Raw genomic sequence first — 19,658 nt, 5'->3', positions numbered from 1 at the left:
CTGCAACGTATTTTTTCGAATGCCTTAATAATCCTCCAATATTTAGTAGTAGACAGACATATCTAGACTTTTAACGCCGCATGTTTATATAAATTCTATCTTGAACTTTCAGACTTTTTTAAAACTAGGCTTCTATCATTGTTTTGCCATTTTGTCTCTGCCAAAGAAATACGCCAAAAGGTATGTCGAACCGCTGCATTGGTGCTGTGACGTACGCTTACGGACGCAGGAGCTCCTAGAAATGCCTGGTACCGGCTCTAACAGAAACCTTAAAACCGTCATACGTTCGCATCCAGAAGGACTTCGTGCATCTCTGCATTGAGGTTGCCAAAAAAGGGACAGCTGGAATTCATTTGAAATGTCAGTGCGGAAATTTGGAGCAAACTTAGTGATGCGCAACCATAATGGTTCTCTAAGCAAAAATTATTACAAAAAGTCCAGCATTTATTTGTGCGTAATTCATTTTAGGAAGTACGTGTTAGAAGGTTCAAACAAGGCTCAGGATGATATTTTCTTGCCAAATGCAAAAATCCAATTTTAACACATCCCCGAAACAAACAAAAATAAAAATAAAAAATCAGTGTTTTTCGAAAAAAATGCGGCATAACCTGAATTAGGCGCGCGACCCTCCAATCCGCGCTTCAGTAATCAGTTCCTGTATGAAACTTCACAATGTGCCGTGTCTGTTGCGAAGAGCAATAGCATGAGCGTGACGTTTGCGTGTACTTATCAGTTGGAAACAAATTTTCCATTTGAACACGTTTATTAGTGACTTTGGCATGCAGCATATCGGAGCAGTAGGGTCTTTCTCGAATCTGCGACAGCGCAGAGCCGATAACGGGTCACTGCCGATGGCTCCCCAGACTGCCGTTGGATTCCCACTGAACACACACATATACGCGAGCACAGGGGTACAGGGGTCAGTCGAACCGAAGTCGCTAAGCGCTGCTCCCATAGATACTTCCTCAGGGGGTCCCGTGCCGTTCTGTCGTGCCACTGATACCTATTTGGCTGCGGATACACACAGCACGTGCACGCACGCACGCACATTTCAATAGCAGGGTACACCGAGCAACGGGTGGCGCCCATACCCCGAAACAGGCCCCTGTCTCCAAAACGACACAGAGAAGTGATACAATCAAAACCATATGGAAGTTCCCGGGAGACATACGCAACAAGGACGCGGTACATTTATTTAGTCGGGTAAAGGCACCCGACCAAAGGAGAATAAATACAGGGAACAGAGTAAATGAATACAATATTCATACAGATTACGGCAGCATCGTCATTCACGGGATACTGCCCATAATTTGGAGTGATACAGAGTTTACATATCATGCTAGAACACATGTAATATTTCTACGCTCACATCATCACAATTTCCCCAATAACGCCTAAATAGGAACGATCCTGATCTTACGTTCTGAGGTAAGACTTTGTACAGGGGCTCTTGGAACGTACTTACATCTGTTAAGTACAAGAAGTTACATGTACACGCCTTGCTCATCCGTCAGACGAGCAAGGTCCTGCTTTCACCAATTGTCCAATTGTCGCAATGATGAAATAAAGTGAAGCCGTAAGCTAAAACATTGAAAATGTTATGGTATGCTTGACAGTTCCGAACTCTTGCGCTGGTTAAAAAAATTAGACGTTTTGGCGTTCATGCTCAATTCATTGAAGCACTGAACATCATTTAAATAGATAAAAATGTCTGAAACAATGCAATATTTAAATAATCACAGTTCTATTAAAATGTTGGAATTACCTCGCCCTGAGAACATCTAGGATAAAGATCAAAGTCAAAATATTCTCCAAAGTGGTCAGCAATACGTAAGTGACATAGAAGCCCCCAAACATTCGTATACAGGATCTGCTAGCTTATGGTACACATTGCACTGTCTACCGCCGTCGCTACAGCTGGCGAAGCTCCCAACAACAACTGATTATTTACATAGGAGAGAGCCACTAGCTGACAGACATTCAACAACACGGACAACAGACATCTTCTCGTGGTGTTGAAACCACGCCACCCAGTCGCTGATCCGAGGTCAAGGACACGTTGACCCAGGTTCAAGGGCGCTTTGACCCCAAGGTTTCTGGTGAGTATGTCAGTATTTCATCCGCGAGCCGCGAGAGCCACCGCTGCCGGCCGGCCAGGGCACGCGAGTTCGACGCCGTGACTACGAGATCGATTAGCCCGCGGCTCGAAATCCAGCGGTGCCATCTAGTGGCGACACGTCACACTAGTACTTGTTTCAGAAGCTCGAGATGGCGGCAGGGCTGGAGATCAGCGGCCTGGGCTGGGCTGCGCGAACAGAATGCCCTGGTACACGACGCCGTTGAGCTCCATGCTCAGGACGAGACTGCCGTCAGCTGAAATAGGGAGAAAGCGGTGTTTATGCCACTATATGCTGAAAAAAAAATAATGCAGCAAAGACAGAAAATAAGAGCGGTGAAAATTACATCTATTTCGACATCTCAGATACACTGTAGGTACTTGTAGGTATGACGGGCAAGCGAACCTGCGAAAGAATGCAACATGTCAAACGTTTGGCTAATTGAGCACACAAGTTTTACCTACCTTTCGAGGATATGCTCATTTTGGTGTGCGGCATAGACTCCATTTTGTTGTCGCCCTCCTCGGACTTTGCCCGTTTGTTGGGCGGCGACATGTCCTCGGGCATCTCGCGCTTCATCTCCCTCTCCCGCTCTCTCTCCAGCTCCAGCTCCCGCTCCCTGTGCAGCTCCAGCTCGCGACTCCTGTCCCGCTCCAGCTGCTCCCGCTCCCGCTCTTGCTGCTCCCTCTCCCGCTCCTGTCTGGAGAAGGATAAAAGAGCGTTTATGATCAGTCTTTTACATAAAGCCTGAATATTAACAACAAATGAATAGAAAAGACAAAATGAAGAAAATCAAATATCGTTATTTTTTAGCCGATGTGCACAGAATGAAGCAGTAAGGATAAGAATAGAAGGAAAGAGTCATTACAAGAAGAGACGCCGCGTACCTGGCCATCTCCCGTCGGACGCCCAGGTTGAGCGCCTCGCTCTGCGGCGCCGCTGGCGGGGGCGGTTCGGGGCGGCGGCCGGGCGGCGAGGGCGGCTGCTGCTGCTGCTGCTGGCGGTTGTAGAGGCTCCAGAGCGTCATCAGCGTATCGTTGGCTGACGGCATCACTGGACCACCCATGGCCGGCAGGAACGGCGAGCCTGCGGAGGGGTAAGAGCGTCAGAGAAGAGCGTCAGCCCTACTGCCTGCTTCCTGCGCGCGAGCCGGAGGACAGGCGTGCGTAAGAGGGCAGCGCGGGAGGCCCAGAACCGGAGCTGGACCTTGTGGCAGGCGTAACGGACGCAGGCGCGCGTACGAGCGCAGTGCGGGAGGCCCGGGCCGAGGGCCGGGCGCAGCGAATTCAGGCGCGCGTACCGCAGTGCGGGAGGCCAGAACCGGAGCCGGGGTTTCCGGACCATGAATCACCAGGCCTTGATCGGTCGCCGGCGAGCTGCATTGTTGGCGGCGCGCCAATTATTGATCATTCATTCCGGCCTGCATCGGCCCTGAACGGCGGCGGCGATTATATGCAAATATAAGTTACATTCGGTCGATTTATCATCGTTAACTAGCGTTACGGGCGGGCGGCGGCGGCACCCATCCACGTACGGGCCCTCCCGCCGAGTGCTGAACTATCGTGTCGGAAATGACTAACTTGAAATCCCGCTGGTCCTTTATGAGCAATATGGAGGGTGATGGGTGCACGGTGCACCGCTTTGCAGGACTGTATTTTCGAATAGCGCTATTGAAATTTTATTTGAGCAGTAACTGATGATGAGTACATTCAGAGGCAGAAGAGCAGAGAGACCGTAAAATATTACAAGCATAATATGATATGCAAACACCCTTTTATGTAATACGATGCATTGTTCATTGGTATGCAGTACCTATGATGCTCGCTTCTTGTGAAGTTATTCCCCTCATCTCGTGATATTAGGAATACCAATAAATGGGAGTGAACTGCTCTCCTAGAGACCATAAACACCTCGACGATAAACAGTCAGTAATCATACTTGATATGCGCGTGACCGCGCGATCAGCCCGCCTCGAGCATCGCCCGCGCCGGCGCGGTCCTCTCGCGGTCAGATAATCGCTCCACGTCCAAACCCCTCGCTGCTTCATCTCTCGGCTCCGTCCCCTACCAAACCGCGCTGTGGCCGCGGCCGGCGCCGCGATGTCTTTAAAATAGTCGTTTAATTATTCTGTTTGTGCCCGGGGTTCGGGCCAGATGTCGGATCGGGGATTGATTCGATAATGGCCGATTACGGAGGGCCGCACGCCCGAGGGTCGACATAATGGCCGCCATTACTGGACGCCGCCCGCCGGCCCGCCGCGCCGCCGGCACCCCCGAATAATGAATATACGATGATGATGTTGACATGATAGCCGCTCGCCGGCGGTCCTTTGGGCAGAGAGGGAGGTGTGGCGAGATTGGATGACGATTGACGCCTCCTGGATGAAGAGGGTCGGTAGGGTGGCGTATGTCTGTGTGAGGGGTCACGCGAAGACGCTCCAGAGTTTCAGAAAGATTTCTGTACATATTTCTACAGGAAGAAGACCTTCACTGCATTGATAAAGGAATGATAAAGCGAGGACTGAAGGGCCAACAAATCAATAAGCTGTGAGAATGCTACCAATACCCGCCTGGTTTCCTTTCCACAGGCCTTATGAACATGGTTTTTGGTCACTCTCCGTGCTAACGCCACCACCTACGGTCTGTTCTGTATCCACCAACCAGTACATCACATGGTAATTGATCGGCTATGATTGTTGGGACGGCCGTATCAGCTTGGAGCGGGATGGGCCCCGTTCAAGGCCACCCTGCCATTGATAAACAGAACAGCATTCGGACTACCCGAGCATCCGGTGGCCGAAGAACCGTTGCCCCGGGCGTGCCGAGTGGCGCAGAAATACCCACTGGCGCTTGGTTAATATGCACACTGACGATTCCCGGCCGGGCTGGAGGAAATTTATGCGTCTGTCTTTGAAGGGGTGGTCGATAATTGGCGAAGTTTTAGTTATTAGCGTCGATCATAATTGCCAAAGATCCCACGTCTAAATAATAATTTCGCCACCATCAAAAAACTTCGCCGCAGAAATTCGGTCATTCACATGCAGGGCTCCAGCACTAAATCAAAGATTGACGCTTTCCTACCATTCACACAGTCACAAGGGCCAAGTTCCACGGCACACCAGCATGGTGGTCCAATGGGCATCCAGGGGTGTCCGGCGGGTCCTTTGGATCCCGGATACTCACTGGGTGGCATGGGGTGTCCGGCGGGCCCGTTGGATCCGGGGGCTGCCGGCCGGCTGGTGACCAGTGACAGCGGAGACAGGCCCTGCTGGTGCAGCGATGTCGGCATCGGCATCCCGTTACCGAGGCCAAACGACGGAGCCATTTGTCTGCAAAGAAAGACAAAATATATTAGCATGATGCTCCTGCATTGGCGTGTGGTGTTCTCACGCATGTGAATTCAGTAACCGTTCATTTTCATTCGAGTCGAGCAAATGATCCCGCTTGGTATGACAATGGTTAATTATTGTGGCGCACTTTGCTAATTGTTGCGAAAAAATGAAACGTCCATGACTCGACGGTTTTCTGCTGGCGTCAAACGGTACACTCCGCAATTACACTCATGGCCTGTATTCAACAAGGAACTAACCGCATGGCCGTCTCATTACATGTTAATCACCTTTTGACATGATTCTAGAAATCAGGCGCGCGGCTTTCCAAGTAAGTGGTCCCCACCCTCGGCCAACACTGCAACTGTGGCACCTAGAGACATTTGCATTGGCCCTCTAACACCAAAGGTCACGATGCCTACCACGACTTATTGGCCTTTGACCTTAGTGGCTCCTGAATTGAGAGTTCCGCTTGGCGGAAACATCCCTCTGCCCCGGACTACGATTAAGAGCCGATACTTTGTGATTGTTCCTATCACACCTTCCCTGACATTACCTTATAGCTCTCCCTGACAAGTGCCCCATCCGTGACCTATCCCTCCCCTTCTATGACCTGACGACACTCACCCGGAGAGGAGCGGCGAGCGCTGCACGAAGTCGGCATAGGAGTTGTTGGTGTAGCTGCTGCGTCGACCTTCCCGTCGGTTTCCGTCGACGGCGGCCTGTAGCTCCGAGGGACTGCTCAGACCCTCCTTCTGACATTCCTGCGGGTACAGGTACTTCATGTACCTGAAAAAGAGAAAACGTTATTATATTTGTGTCTGGAAACGCAGTTCTTACATGCTTACCATGGAACAAGCTGAACATGTAGTAAACGACGTCGAACTCGGCCCGTGTAACAGTTCTTCTCTCTTCGCGTCTCGCGATATTGGCTTCACCTATCCCCAATCTCCCGCCCACCTATCGAATCGAAAATCAGCCTCCGATCACGGGCCGGTCATTTCCGCCAGCTCGTCCGACCCACGTCTTTCCCACTGATGAAGGCATCACGAGTCGGACGGGGCGCCGGCGGCGCAGTCCGCGCGGCCGTCACTCGGCGCAGGCCGTGCCCGCCCTCCGCCCGGGCGGGCCCGCAGGGAGGTCCGCAGAACATCGCAGCGTGGCGTGACGTCATGGATGGTGGGTGACGTCATCAAGGATTGCGGACAGCGGTGCATGACTGTGGTGGGATCCCCCGCGATGTGTTCGCGGGAAGCTGGGACGTAGCTTTGGTAAGTTATTGCGTCTTTGGTGTTCATGGATGGTGAGATCTAACTATGTCGGCAGGACAATTACCATACCACCAATGCAGGAAACAGACGAGGTCAGGTGCAACTATAAGCCCGATGGCCCATTGAGTGATGCCGTTGATTGCGGGAAGACTGTCGACCAAGGTCCAACCGCCTAGCCACCTTTGCCGCTACCTCTCCACCGCGCCGGAGAGTCATAAAGCGCGATATCAGCCAGCGATCCACGGTCGCCGCCGGCGGCAGCACCTTCTCCGAGTCATTAATCGGGCTGAGTTCGGGGAAGGCGCCTCCGACCGCGGCGGCGGGCCCCGACCGCCAGCCGCGTCCGACGCTGCCGTGCGGCGGACGCGTTAGCCGCCCGCTTCACTGATATGAATCCGGGAATTGTCGGGCTGAGGCTGCGGCGCCGGTATTACGGTGCCATTGTCCCGGTGTAATTCGAGTCGGCTCGGAGGCCGGCCGGCCGCCGAGGCCACTGGCCGACTGTAATCAGCCTGCAATCGGGGTGCAGTCGCGCTGCAATCGGACTCGATGGTGCGTGCGGGCTGTAATCAGACGCGATTCAGCGGGCGAGATGAGTGCGTGCGCCGTTTTACGGCATGTGATCAAACTTGGGCGTGGCGCATCTCGCGGAGTTCGAAGGCCCGCTGACGAGAGCGGTGAAATTGGGTGGTGTCGGGGCGCAGAGCACGGAGTGCGTTGAGAAGAGCGTCGTTATTCGTCCCAGCCTTGAAGTCGGCAGAGTTATATCGTAATAATCGTCGAGAGAGACGACGAAAATTGCTCTACACACAAGCACTGCCGCTGAGAGCTTCTGCATACAAATTGTAGCATCTTTGTGGCAGCTCGGATGCGCGCTGGCTAAGTTGGTCTGACGCTCGCGTGACTGAGTGAGATAGGGTATCACGGGAAGAGTTGATTGTAATCTGCACTTTTTATTCACAGCAATAACTCAGGTCTGCATGTCTGTCATCAATCTCGCTTTATGAACTCTCATCGCTCCGTCTTCTGGCGAACAGCCGCCACATTTGCGTAATAAGTATCAAAGGCTCATATCTCACCATTTTAAACAAACTAGCTCGGCAGTCCGGCTATCTGTATAATCATACGCCCAGCTTCCCCCAGACGCTGCCGATTAGCCGCAGCACTCGGCCTCTGCTCGGCTCAGTTTCGGGGAACAGCGCACCCCATCAGCACGACCGGCCCGGTCCCGGCGCGTTTCTCGGTCTGACATTAGCTGATATTAAGATGCTAATGCCGGTCTCTAATTGTTGGCCGGCTGGCCTGCGGGCCTCACCCCTCAGCATCGCCTTCTTGGGGCGCTCTTCAGCCCTCCGACGCGCCAGCCTCGGTACGCCACCGTAGGCAGTGCTAATGCATTGTTGGATAATGCACGGTTAAATACGCAGACTGGGCTGCTAGAAGGGAGTAATTATGCGCAGCGCGTGCTGGGGCATCACATTGGCCTGCAGTGAGCAATGATGGGGAGCTCGGTAGGCACGCAGGCTCAGAAGCACAGACAATGGCGTTGCTGACATCATATTTAACGGCATTGACACGCCTGTCAGTGATGTTATACGTCATAGAGAGGTCATACAAGATCCTGCAGCACCAGTGGCACCGGTGTATGGAATGCTGTATCAGAACGCCGAGGAAGGGTCTGTTTTCTTATCACACATGCTCGCCAAGCGGCCAAACATCCTACCTCATCTCATCCCCTGGATCGTGATCGGCCTGAGCGGCCAGCCGGCGTGTGGCACCAATTAACCCCTCATCCCGACGATCGGTCCTAAATCATCCACTCTCGTTACCTGCAATCGATAGTTGGATTCAATTACTCGCTGGAGCCGCCTGCCTCGCGATGGTCGAGCCGGCCGCGGGTGGCTAGCGCTGACCCTTCGCGGGTGCGCCAGCGCCCATCAGCCTCCCCAATATCTGCCACTCGCGTGCGCGACGCCCGGCACTGGCTCCGAAATGGCCGCACGCCGATTGTGTAACAAATCGTACGAGGTGTAACGGCGTGCTCCAGGGTATCGTAACGCGCTCGTTTCGCGGAAGTTCAGCGAACGGGTCCGGGGTGAGCGGAGCCGGCAGATTGGCGGAGATTCGGAGTTGATAGGCGTGCAAACAAATTTTGATGGCTGGTGATGAGAGGGTGGTATGCGATGCCGATTTGAAATTGATGCACCCATTGCTGTTTAAAGCATCGACATATTTGTCTTTTTTTTTTTACTAATATCTGAGCTTGGAGCTTAGATATTTCTTATATTTGAATATTTTCAGCTAGTATACGCATTTTATAAACTGAGTACCTAACCCATGTGGCCGAGCCAATACGAACATGAGCCAATAACAAACATATTTTACTCACTGTGTCCGGAGAGTGAATGCAGCTGACGTGATGGAGGAGGGCAGCTTCAGGCCCTTGATGATCTCCTGCCACAGTTTCTTGTTGATGACTTCTACCAAGCCGCCACGGGCTACCACCAAGTTGTAGAGCTCGTATAGATCGAGCACCTGTTTCGCCATGATCGGCAGACGGTTGATTGGTGTGCCTGAAAATAAAATAAAAATACATCAAACACAAGCCACAGCGAGTATCGACTCATATGCAGCTTATGCATCCTTGATGGCTGACTCATCCTGCAGGTTATCGTGCTTGACGCTTGTAAAGTAGGTAAAAGCAAGCATATAAATGGCATCACAAAATCATCTGATGATTCACCTGCAACAAACCACTAATAAAACAAACAGACCGCTCTCGAGTTTTCCATTGTGCGGCTCCCTTCTACCCAGGGTATATAGAACAACGGGTACACCAACGACGCGGAAAGCGCCTATTTTACCTGGATAAGTTACATGGAAGGTGATATATTTTTTGAATATGGAATAAATAGAGTATTCCATTATGACGAGTAAAGCTAAATTCATAAAGCCGTTATTTTTAAATTATATGAACCAGAAATAACATACTAACCGTAGTTTAATACTTAGAATAAAGTTAGTTGAAAAGCCTATAGTTGATACTAAGATGGAAGGAATCTATGGAAGGCGGAAATGGCGCAGCTGTTTCATTCTTAAAATGTGTTCGCAAGCAGGATTTACGTGATGCTAGCGACATCTATTAAGGTAATCGGGGACGCTCATTGGCTGATCGAGTCCGTGAGCAGTATCGCTAACTTACGCTAGTACAGGGTTGAGGCAATGTGCGCATGCGCAGGAACTAGTGCCCTCATGGAGGGGATTTTGGTACTTCGGGCAGCGCCCAATGCTTTTTGGACCTGTTATGGCCTCCGCATCGAAAAACGCTAGATAAGAAGGTTGTAGAGGAAGCTTTAGGCTACCTTTCCCCACAATAATATTGGCAATTTATCTTTTAGTTTACGTGTGGGGCTCGCTTGAAAAAGGTCGATTTAACATGTAAACCCTATGGGGTAGTAGTTTTTGAGCGCCCATTTGGCCTAATGCTACCAACTGTTACTGGCTACCCCTGGTTCTACCATTCGGTCACCGCGTGTTATGACTCTGGCACGCGGACTGGCTCTCGGGGCACCTGTGACACGATCGTGGAGACGATAGCGGCGCACGGGGACGGTCGCGGCGCGGCGCGGCGCCACCTTTGTGTCCCGCCGCCGAGACACGCGCGGCGCAGAAAAACCTCCGCGGCGCCTGAAAGGGAGGCCGAGGGGGTCCAGCCGGCGCCGGACGGCAGCGACCGATCGGCACCGCTTTTTGCCGACATTGTTCGCATGGCACGCTTGATGTCGACCCGATATCAGTCTTGGGTGGATGCCGCGCACCGCGGGGCGGGGGCGGGGGCGGGGGCGGGGGGCGGCGATCGGAGATGCCACAACGATGATCACCATCGTGCGTCCAGCTGCTGTTTACATAATTCAGCCGAGCGGCGTGAGGTAGGCCGCAAAAACGACGCCCCCTAATCCGACCGAATCGTTCCGGTGTACGGCCCGCAGATGTGAAATATGGCCCCATCTGCGGCCAGATTACCAGCGGAACACACCGGGTTTGATATTCAAACAGAGGTCGGACGCACAATGGCACCGGCTTTGTCTAGCGACGTCAAAAATATCTGCCTCATTTGTCATTTGAAATCAAAGAAGCAGCTGTTGGCGGCCGGGCGCGCCACTGAGACGGAGGCACGGGACTGTGAGAGGGTGACCAGGGGTGCCACGGGGACTGGAGCACGTTCAGCTGAGAGGTGGGTTTATGACGAGTAAAACAGCAGTGGTGCTACCGAGCCAGAGCGGGCCCACGGGGACGGCAGCTACCGCGCAGCCATAAACGGAAAACGAGACGGGGGGAGGGGGGGTGACGGTTCACCTGTCACATTTCTGGGTACAGATTATGCTAGTTACTATGCAGCCTGAGCTGAAATGCATTGTAATCTACACATAAAATTCATGCAATGGGCTGCACCATTGCACTATTCTTTCGAGTCCTTGCCAAAATAACCGAGAAATATATTTTTGAAGCCATTTATTTATAGTATCATCCGTCTGTGTCGTCTTCCTGATAAAATGCAGCAAAACGAAGCACTAAACCAGGTGTATTGTCTGATATCGCATGAACCTGCATAGTGCATATATGGCTTCTGAACCTTTCCTTTCGTCCGGAACTACCGCTGCTTTCGTCAGCCAGCATCTCTTCCTCTGGAGAGCACAGCAGCCGAACATACCGATCATTCCTCTGGCTTGTTTCGGCCGGCGGAAAAACTCGGCCCGTTCGTCAGCGAAGGTGTGCGGCGCTGCCCGCTCCTGCCGGGAGCTGCTGCGCGGCGCTGGGTGGCCGGCCAGCCGACGCCGATTTATGATAATGTTTTTATCCGGCAGCGGCGGCCGTCTCCCCGATTTTCGACCGTTTTAATTGCCGTTTTATTCCGGAACGCTGCGCTGATAGCCAATGCGCCATTGTTTGCCGGCATTCCAGGCGGTCGTTTCGTTGGTGTTTTGTCCCACAGGAACTTTAAATAAACCCGTAAAGTGTGACGCGACAGGTGAACAATAAATCCAATCTCGGGTAATACGTCGATGTCGATCCCCGGAATCAGGTAATTTATCTCGGTAAGTATTTACTGGAGGCATTTAAATTCGCTACAAACACTACACGCAGGCTACGTGTTCTGCAGGTGACTAAACCATGGGTACTGCTTTATCTGATCATGCGAAGCACGGCTGCCAGCCTAATCAAGGAAAGCAGACTCTGCCGCTAATTCGCAGATCTAACAGTTAGCAGACTGGATTTTTGCTGTCTATCGCACGTTCATCGTCTAACAAGTGTGACCAGAAGAGCGTATCCTAGAGCCTCCATGGTGCCGAATCCTTCCGTCACCGGATGGTGTTTGTTTGACCAGTCCACAGTCCCCTCACAGCACCATATGCGCCAAATAAATGACCGTTTTTCTCACCAGGTAGGTGGTTATTATTGTTCAGGGCGGAGAGGAGGCAAAAACTGCACACCGGCGGAAATAATTGATATAAAATACAGCTCGGCGCCATCCGGAGGGCGTGAAAGAGCTCCGTGGAATAATTAATGGGGCGTGTTTGGACCCGGTAAAGGGTGGACTCTTCGACACCTCTCTGGACCTATCCCTTTGTTATCAGTCAGTCATATCAGTCAGTCCCGCTCTACCTCAGTCACTCCCACAAGGTTTAAATTTTGATCTCCCTGGGCACGCTTCCATCAGTTCCTCCCTCCCTCAGCACAGCCCGTTTTCATCAGTCGTCCCTTCACTCAGTCCACTCCCATCAGTCCTGTCAGAAGTGTTCAATCATCAGTCTCATCCTCCTTAGCTCATTATCGTCAGTCCCGTCTCGTCTTATTTCACTCGATCATGTCCTCCCTTAGCCCAACGAGTCCTGTTCGAATGAAAGCTTGCTAAACAGGACTTCCCTGGCTAGTTGTTAATTTAAGCGGCATGGCATGATCACGATCAAACGTATGATCAAGCTTATGATGAGTTGTTATTTCAAGGATTATGATGCAACGCTCGTGTTGCCTGAACTGGCAATAAAATCATTTACTATCCCCGAAACGAGAATGAAAATTGAAAACATGACCACGTTTTTCTTGTTCATCATGACTCGTAAATTTATCATAACAACTCAATCCGGTATGACCTGCAGAGTACCATGACATCACATGAAGCCGAATGACCAGCACATGGGCACTCTAGCACCTAAATGTGCACCTCTACTAGCGCGTCCCGTCTGCCCAACCCTGTCAGTCACCCCATCTGGACACTGTCTGATTCCCATCAGTCGTCTTTCTCACGGGTGAGTCGGCTGTTTATAGTGCCGGCTCCCCGCTACGAACCCCCACCCGACCTGATCGGGTCCCCGTCCACCCCTATCGAATCCCCATCCAGACCGCAATGCGGACACCGCACGCCCCCCGCCGAAATAATCCGATCCCAGCCCTACCCACACGGATTACAGCAGCTCAATCAAACGGAATGAAACGCGAAAGGACGGTGTGTCCGATGCGTCCACCCACTGTCACTATCACAGCGCGAGACTGTCCGGGTCGTATGGTATGGGGCGGGCCGACGGGCGCCGGCTACTGGCTCCAGACTGGCGCCGCAAACACCATCTCCATACCCGGACAGCTGAGACAAAGGCGGCGACCGTTTCCCAGGGTATTACCGATTCACCGGGTGCCCGGGGGCCGGCGGCGACACGACCGGTGGAGAGGCATTCCCCCGTGACATGCTAACTGATCACACACACCCGATCTTCGGTCATCAGGTCACCGGTTCACCGGGAATGCGGCCAGGGCGGGACTACTGGCGTAGGTAATGCTACCGTAATGCTGCCACGCTACCGTGACGCTGCCGTAGCGCTACCGTGACGCTATCGATCGTCACAGGCGTGACGTGTTGCGATGCAGCACGGCAGCGTCACTGCAGTGCACATTGCACAGGCAAGCCGGTAGTAGTCGCCACCAAGGGTCATATCACTATTCATATTTGATTATTATTCACCACTGTCGGACACAACAGTAATTTGCACGCAAGCGGAAGTTCGTCTGTTTGTGTGATGTCTTTTGCTGATCCTACGTAGCCCAAGCTCAGCATTCCATGCCTTCTGAGTTCATTCGTCACCGTTATTCCATTCCTGCCTCAGTTGTGACTCCTCGCCACCCATGAGGGTAGGGTCTTGAGTCAGCAGCTAACTCTGATAGGCATCGATATGTTGACCATTTGAAGCATGCGACTCGGGTATCACAAGCAACGGATAGATTTTAAACGTGATCAGAGGCACGGAGAATAAGAAGGGCTAGATATTTGAGATAACTTGGTTTTGACAGCCTGGAAGGAAGACAGAAAGAAAATCGGTAGTTTGAAGTGGATCCCCATGCATAGTGTCAAGTCTATTATTACAAGCTCAAAGCTTCAGAAGTCTTACCTCGATTCTGCATGAAGCGAAACAGCTCGTCCAGAAACTCCTTTCTTTTTGGATTGTCGTCGATCTCGTACAACTGAAAGAAAAAAATGTATGGCTGATATAACATCATAAGACACACTAAATAAAATTAACCCATTTCAAATTTCAATTTAAATAAATAAAGATAATCAGCCTAGAGACATGGCCGCTGAAGCATTATTACAAACCACGAAATGTTCCGGGTCTGAAGGGCGCTATTCGGAATGAAACAGGTTGGCATACCTGTTCATTGCATATAATTGGTTCTTCGTAACAATAACACGGCGCCCTGCATGAGATCATGCGATAGCTTTTCGCATGAAACAGCTCACATCAACCGTTTATGGTCTTAAAAATTGGTATTTTAGTGTCGGAGAAAATGCCACAATGGCATTGAGCAAGCACTTAAACGTAAAATGTTATGCAGTTTTAACCGCACAGCCAAAAGAAGCATGGCCGACTGAAATCTTCCGCTACTTTCTAACACAATTACAATGAGAGTTTGACAATGCTGTCGGTGTCTATAGCAGTTTGATTTATCACTTGGCCGTGCTATTGGCCTATTGGCCGTGAGATGGCGGCACTGCTCGTTAATAAATGATCTTTCCTTCTGCCAGCGCACCCCCAAAACTTCCAATAAAACCTGTCCCATCATCAGTCTTCTGCTGCCCCGACATTATTAGACAGCGCCTGTGCTACGGTATAGGATAAAGGCACGGTGGGAAAATCAGCCTTCAAGTCGAAACATAAAGTCGTGCTTTAATTGTCCGGTTGATGGGGCTGACAACTGAGGAGAGTGTTGTTGTCTAAAGACAAAATAAATTAATTCGACCAAATGTTTTGAAAAACATGTGCTCCTCACGACGCCACTATCATGCCATCTTACGAGCATTGCTGCAGCTCATCTCCCAATAATGCAAACATGTGGCATTTGAGTGAGCTTCATTTTTTTCTCATGAATGTTTCCAAATAGTGTTAATAAACAAAAGTGGACATTCACAACATAACACCTTCTTTTTCTAAAATAGTATACAAGCGCATTAAGTGAAAGGGTTAACAAAAAAGTCTTTACATCGGGAGCCCATTCCGATCAATCCGATGAAGTGCTAATCTCTCCGTGAGACATTGGCGGTTTACTACCGTGATAGATATCCACCGTTAAGTGTTTTAATCGCAATAAGGAGTTGACAGGCACATAATTAGCTTGCGATACGAGCGATTTATATGAGTTGAATTCAATCAGCCTGTAATAACCCCGAATCGCATGGAGCATGAACCCAATAATTACGGGCAAAAACACGGAGACCGGCGTGACGAATTGGCTGTTGCTAGTTCGCCATTAATTCTGACTGGTCCACTGTCGATTCGCCTCGTCCGCTCGCCAGAGCACAGTTTTGATTATTCAAACGCTATCTGGTAATGATCAAAGGTAGGCCGATTACCGCCGAGCCGAGGACAGGGGCCAGTCGCACCGACAATCGCATGTTAATGCACTACTGATTCATAATACGGGGCCGGCCATAAGTCATTGGCTCATAATGAACGGCAGTCGCCGCCGCCGCCTAACTAGACTCTATTTGAATTACAAATCGGACAGATTAAAGAGATAGGGTGGCCGCCGCCGGCGACCCAGGGAGAGCCAGGGTCCCGGTCCCCCCGAGATTGCGATCGTTTGTCAATGACCAGGGGCAAGTGTTGTGCAAATACGGGCCATCAGGACGACTGGCCGGGTCCTTCGCAAACAATCAACCAGCGGCAGTGATTGGACTGTCCGATGATTGCCCGAGAGACATGGCTTGCAGAGGATGATAGGTGAACGCGTGAAGAAGTGCTCATTTATTTTTGTTAACAAGTTGATCAGAGATGGAAAGGATCTTGTTTTAAAAGCGACATACGTCGTCTCTTCTATGTTCATAAAAAAGGCAGCGTGTGAATGGTATAGGTACCGATCGCACGGGTTTCAACAGCAATTTAGCAGAGCCAAATCGGTAAAAATAGGCCAATTTAGCACGCCATAAAAAGACTTGCTCCCACCGCATCCTGGCGCCTCAGGGGCATTGAAATACGCGCTCAGTTCCGTTCTCTGAATGTTTAATCACTTCGGTTAGGAGCAATTCAATTGGGGTGTAGTTAGTGGACGAGTACACGGGAAGCCATCAGTTTGACTCAATTTTCTTACGGTAATAGAGACAGCACCGCCTAATAATCCGATAACTGGGACAAAGCAGCGGAGAACAACTCACAATACTAAGCGCTAGATTTAATCAAACGGCTGCTTCTTGCGAGCCTCTCACAAAGAAGGCAGGTCAATTTTGTCTGTTTACTCCTCTCCTCAGAGACTGAAACAGAGCGACCGGTTAGCCTGTTTTCCGATGGAACTGTCAATACCAGGGAGGCCAAATGGTAAAAAAAGTTGATTTGTTCGAAAATGTATGTGTCTGGAGCGCGGAACCAATGTTTGATTTTTAAAATCTAACGGGATACTTTGTCTAGAGTGAAAAGACATTACATGGTCCTAATGTATCTATTTAGATATACAGTTATGTCGACTGACAGTGCCATTTCTGTGCTTTAAAAATGACACAGCCTGAGCGTTGCATCGAAGAGAACGACACCGAAGGCGTTTGTTGGGCTCGGAATAGGGCACAAAGCCTCTCTCCTTTGTGCTGATATGCCGTCGCGCAAGCCGAAATAAACCTTTAGCTATATCCACCTTGTCTGATTTCAGCTTTGATACTAGTCAGTGGAACTAAAACGTGATCTTTCAATGGAATTGAAACGTTTATCTTGAGTTAATCTATGTGTGTATCGCAATGTGTATTATGATGGGACAGGCTTTATTAGAAGTTTGGGGATGCGCTGGGAGAAGAAAAGATTATTTATTAACGCCATCTCACGGCCAAGAGGCCAATAGCAGGTCCGAGGGCTTGAAAAAGGATGACACATCATAGTATGTCTTTCGTCTATCTTCGTTTTTTTCTGTCGGTAATTATTTAATTTGACGGACTGTTCTCGGTTAACCATTTTGTCCGCAGCAGTATTGCAGTGAAGCATGTGTCGGACCATAATCAAGGTTTATTTCGGAGCACACTGTCCGTTGCTAGGCAACCAACTCTGTAGCGATTAAGATAGGTGAAGCTAATGTTGTGTACGGGGTGTGAAAATCCCACTTCATTGTTCCTCTAAGCCCGAACAGCGTGCTCTGTTTCCTGTCATAAAATGTGCGTCAAAGCCCGTGCTGCAACATCTGCGCCAAGAACGCTAACCGGGACAGTGCTCGTGGCTTGAGCGCGTAATTAGCGCGAACATAAACTGCCGAAACCCTGCAATTAGGCCGTTATAAATCGGGCAATCCGAGTTCTGCTTTCTAAACACGGCGATTAATTTGATAGGAATCGGGCGGTGTCGACATGTAGACAGTTGAGGTTCCCACAGCGAGCAATGCCGAACCACAGCCACCACCGCAGCCAACATTTCGGGAGTTCAACATACTAAACTCAATGATGAGTTGGGTGTGTCGTTATCGAAATGACAGCCTTAGCATGTAATATGCGAATAATACCGTAAACCGGGGTGAGTTGATATGGATTTTGAGGTTTTTCTAGATTTCTTTAAAAGCCACATTCATTTACGGAATTCTTTTTGTGCCAGTTTCATGGCACGTGCCTTGGTGAGGCAATCAGCAAAAATGAATAAAAAATGTATATATTAAGCCCATTTTTTAAAACGCCAAAGTTCATATCAACTCACCACCCCCCAGGGGGTGAGTTGATATGGTTTTGGATTTTTCAAAATTTCTCGGCTAAAGAAGCCCAGAGGTGAGTTGATAAAATGCCAGTGTTTTAAAAAAGGATGAGAGAACACATCCTGAAAGAAACCATCAGAAAAATGGTAGTAGATTGGCAGCAGACCTCACATTCATGAAAACGCAATCATGTCCAACACAGCGCTATCAAAATGGCTTGATTTTAGCAGCATCATTTTTTCGCTTTATGATACTTAGTTTTACTTAGAACATTCTGAACTTGGCTAGTCACATGTCCTCAAGTCAACGGTATCAAAACTGGCAATATATTTTGGAATTACAAGTGTATTTTCTTGTAGTTAAAACCCATTGTCAGTTGCGGGTCAAGGTTGATATGCCTCTGACAGAGATAATGGATTGAAATGAAAGAATACATATACTTCTGAGCTTTTGTTGACTGGTAGTCAACAAAATATTAATGAAGTGAAGTGAAGCGAATCTAATTAGGACTGTATTCTATAAGGTGAAATAAGCGACATAAAACAGAATTCGACATCAAAAGCCAAAATTAACCCTCGCACTTATAGGCGGGCGAACAGACCACCTCGGCTTTTCGCACATAACTCGCGCAAAAAGCGGCCGATCGCGACGAAACTTTCAGTACCTCTCGTCAGTTTATCAATTTTACACATGTTCTAAAGATTTCATGACCCTGACTCAAATGGTTTTTGACTTGTGACCTGATTCTCGAGACCACGCTTGGCCGGAATCGCGATTTGGCGTAGTCGGCTCACATTATCCGCGCATTTCCAGTCTTTTTGTGATTGTAACGTCCAAACATGTAAATGATGTTAGTCCCACGCAGCATTGTGGGTGTCAACTGTCAAGGTCACCTGAAGGTCAGCTCAGGTCATTGACCTTTGGTGACTTCGGTTCCCTTTTTGGGGTTTTACATGTTTCTAGGGTAGATTTTTTTTCGGGCCGATTTCGAATTTAACATGCATTTGATCATTTACGAAGTAGTTTTAGTGCCTTCGTAACATGTTACGACACCGTCAGTGGTAGTTGACACTTGACACTCCCTATGGATAGCCGGCAGGACACCTACCGTTTGACCTGACCTAACCTGACCTGGCCTAAATGTACGAAGACATCTGTGATCAAAACTAACATGACATTCGTGATCAGCAACAGCCAAAAAATAATAAACTCGATTTAATAACTTCAAATAACCCCCTATTTTCCCGACTTCTGGGTAATTGACCCGACCTGGAAGGTTAACCAATGACCTCGGACCTTAAAGTTGGTTATCATCGGCTTCCTCGCGTCTCGGGCAACACGCTCATTTTTTTTCCGCGAAGCTCTAGCTCCACCAGGGGCCAAACGACGATGGGATTCCAACGGACCCCCCCCCCCCCCTATACGTTAAACGCTGGCAAAACACGAATACGGACGGGGGCTAAAACACCAGTCAATTTCTTTATATTGTTTGTTCCATTTCATTTTGTCACTCATTCTCGGTTGGCAACCGCCAAGCAGGAAAACTAATCAGTTTCACGAGATCAGAATTCCCGCGCTGTTAGCCATACAGAAACGCAGTTCTGTCATTTTCGAAACTACGAATAATTATAACATTTTTTTTTTAATCTGTATGTATATAGGTGTCCTATAATGTTCCTTTGTAGCTTGTAGGGAGCCACCTTGAGACTTGACAGGGAGTCATGCTGTGCCTTTTGCATG

The 19,658-nt window shown here is 49.7% G+C and overlaps 1 protein-coding gene across 1 annotated transcript in view; it reads right to left on the bottom strand.

Annotated features, from left to right (window-relative positions):
• Positions 1–748: 748 nt before the first annotated feature.
• The window catches only part of LOC122383165 (AT-rich interactive domain-containing protein 3C-like), a 35,212-nt gene continuing 16,302 nt past the window's right edge, over positions 749–19,658 (bottom strand). The window contains exons 5-11 of the mRNA XM_043369337.1: positions 14,156–14,228; positions 9,106–9,289; positions 6,073–6,234; positions 5,300–5,445; positions 3,005–3,203; positions 2,582–2,817; positions 749–2,373 (exon numbers count right to left, since the gene is read on the bottom strand). Coding sequence (XP_043225272.1) covers positions 2,288–2,373; positions 2,582–2,817; positions 3,005–3,203; positions 5,300–5,445; positions 6,073–6,234; positions 9,106–9,289; positions 14,156–14,228 — 1,086 coding nt within the window. The 3' untranslated portion in view covers positions 749–2,287. The remainder of the gene's footprint in view (positions 2,374–2,581; positions 2,818–3,004; positions 3,204–5,299; positions 5,446–6,072; positions 6,235–9,105; positions 9,290–14,155; positions 14,229–19,658) is intronic.

Source organism: Amphibalanus amphitrite, unplaced genomic scaffold (assembly GCF_019059575.1).
Source record: "Amphibalanus amphitrite isolate SeventyFive unplaced genomic scaffold, NRLGWU_Aamphi_draft 000156F_arrow, whole genome shotgun sequence".
Lineage (NCBI taxonomy): Eukaryota > Metazoa > Arthropoda > Thecostraca > Balanomorpha > Balanidae > Amphibalanus > Amphibalanus amphitrite.
This window is presented reverse-complemented; position numbering and strand designations above follow the sequence as displayed.